Source organism: Plasmodium gaboni, chromosome 5 (genome assembly GCF_001602025.1).
Source record: "Plasmodium gaboni strain SY75 chromosome 5, whole genome shotgun sequence".
Lineage (NCBI taxonomy): Eukaryota > Apicomplexa > Aconoidasida > Haemosporida > Plasmodiidae > Plasmodium > Plasmodium gaboni.
The window spans coordinates 1032808-1035297 of NC_031485.1; the positions used below are offsets into that span (position 1 = coordinate 1032808).

The 2490-nt window shown below is 23.6% G+C and overlaps 1 protein-coding gene across 1 annotated transcript; it reads left to right on the top strand.

Moving 5' to 3' along the window:
- Window positions 1-102: 102 nt before the first annotated feature.
- On the top strand, window positions 103-2061 carry PGSY75_0527900 (RNA helicase 1; the record flags this gene model as incomplete). The annotated part of the gene is made up of 1 exon (XM_018784559.1): window positions 103-2061. The coding sequence occupies one exon, from the start codon at window positions 103-105 to the stop codon at window positions 2059-2061; it is 1959 nt and encodes a 652-aa protein (XP_018643214.1).
- Between the last annotated feature and the right edge of the window lie 429 nt (window positions 2062-2490).

The window sequence follows — 2490 nt, forward strand, 5'->3', positions numbered from 1 at the left end:
CATATACATATATATATATATATATATATATATTTATTTATTTATATTTAGGATATTATTTCTTTTTCCATTTTTTGAACTATTATTTGTTAGATAATAATAATGAATAATAATTCGTTATATGACAATAATAGAAAGGATGAGAAGGAAGAAAACAATAAAGATGATAGTAGCGACGATTTTGTTTATGAACCTTTGAGTGTTAGGAAAAAAAGATTTATGGATAATTTAGTAAGTAGTTTTGTAGAAGAAAAAAAAAAAACCAAAAAAAACAAAGAAGATGAAAATTATGAAGAGGAAGAAAGAAGAGGTGCTAATGATAGGATGAACAATAAAGAGGATAAAAAATATAGTAATAATAATAATAATAATAATATATGTGATGATAATAATGGTGAGTTTAAAATTGATTTTAAAAAAACATTATTAGAAACTTTTCATAAGATACGATTAGAAAAAAAAAATGATGAAATTGACGAGACAGAAGAAATACGAAAAAGAGAAGAAAAACTTCTGGCTCAAGTATCTAAAGCATTAAATGCTCCCTTACAGTCAGTTAAAGAAAGAGCTAAAGGTATAGTATATAAAAAAAATGTAGAATCGATATGGAGATTACCTAAAAAATATAAAATATTAAAAAAAGATTATGTCGAAAAAATTAGAAGTATTTTTTATATTGATGTTAATGGTGAAAATATCCCTGCACCAATAAAAAATTTCAAAGATATGAAATTTCCAAAGGCTATATTAAAAGGTTTAAAAAAAAAAAATATTAAGAAGCCAACACAAATTCAAATGCAAGGATTACCATGTATATTATTAGGAAGAGATATTATAGGTATAGCATTTACTGGTAGTGGGAAAACAATAGTATTTGTATTACCTTTGATAATGAAATGTTTAGAAGCAGAAATGAGATGTAAATTAGAAGAAGGAGAAGGACCGATAGGTTTGATAATCTGTCCATCTAGGGAACTAGCTACACAAACACATAATATTATAAAATATTTTTGTGAATATTTATATAAAGATAATTTTCCAGTATTAAAATCTTTATGTATGATTGGTGGTGTAAGTGCATATGAACAAGGAAGAGAGATTCAAAAAAGCATACATATGATAGTAGCTACACCTGGTAGATTAAATGATATGTTAAATAAAAAACGAATGACATTAGAACAATGTAGATATTTATGTTTTGATGAGGCTGATCGATTGATTGATTTAGGTTTTGAAGAGGAAGTACGTAATACATTAGATCATTTTTCAAGTCAAAGACAGACTTTATTATTTAGTGCAACTATGCCTAAAAAAATACAAGAATTTGCAAAATCAACATTAGTGAACCCAATTATTATAAATGTTGGTAGAGCAGGTGCAGCAAATTTAGATGTCATACAAGAAGTAGAATATGTAAAAGAAGAATTTAAATTATCATATCTTTTAGATGTCTTACAAAAAACAGGACCTCCTGTATTAATTTTTTGTGAAAATAAAAAAGATGTGGATGATGTACATGAATATTTATTACTAAAAGGTGTGAATGCAGTTGCTATTCATGGAAACTTAGGACAAACAGAAAGACAAGAAGCAATAAATTTATTTCGAGAAGGTAAAAAAGATATACTTGTAGGTACAGATGTAGCCTCTAAAGGTTTAGATTTTCCATCTATTGAACATGTAATAAATTATGATATGCCAAAAGATATAGAAAATTATGTACATCGAATAGGAAGAACAGGACGTTGTGGAAAGACAGGAATAGCAACCACTTTTATAAATAAAAATCAAGAAGAAGCAATATTATTAGATTTAAAGGCTTTACTTATTGAAGCCAAACAAAAAATACCACCATTCTTAGAAATGTTAGATAGTAAAGGATTAAACTTAAAAGAAATCGGAGGCGTCAAAGGATGTTCTTATTGTGGTGGTCTAGGACATAGAATCACTCAATGTTCAAAATTAGAATCACAAAGAAATAAACAAACCTTAGTAACAAATAAGGACATATTATCTAATAATAAGTATAATAGTATGAATGCTTATACAGGTGACTGGTAATAATATATAATATATAAAATATAAAATTACATATGTAATAAGAAAATATATATATATTATATATATATATATATATATATATATATATATTATATATTTTTTATATATACATTTTATCCACTTACAATTTTTTATTTTTACTTTTTTTTTTTTTTGTGTCTTCTTTTTATAATTAAAACTTAAAAAAAAAAAAAAATTCTTAATAAATCCAAAAGGACTTATTTTTTTCATATATGTTTTTAGCATTATCAAAAAAAAAAAAAAAAAATATACATATATATACATATATATATATATATATATATATATATTTTATTGTAATATGTGGAAAATTATCATATATGTTTAATATAAAAGCATGTGTAAGTCACATATAATATTATTTATTTTATATATATTTTTATTAATTTTATCATATGTTCATTTTTT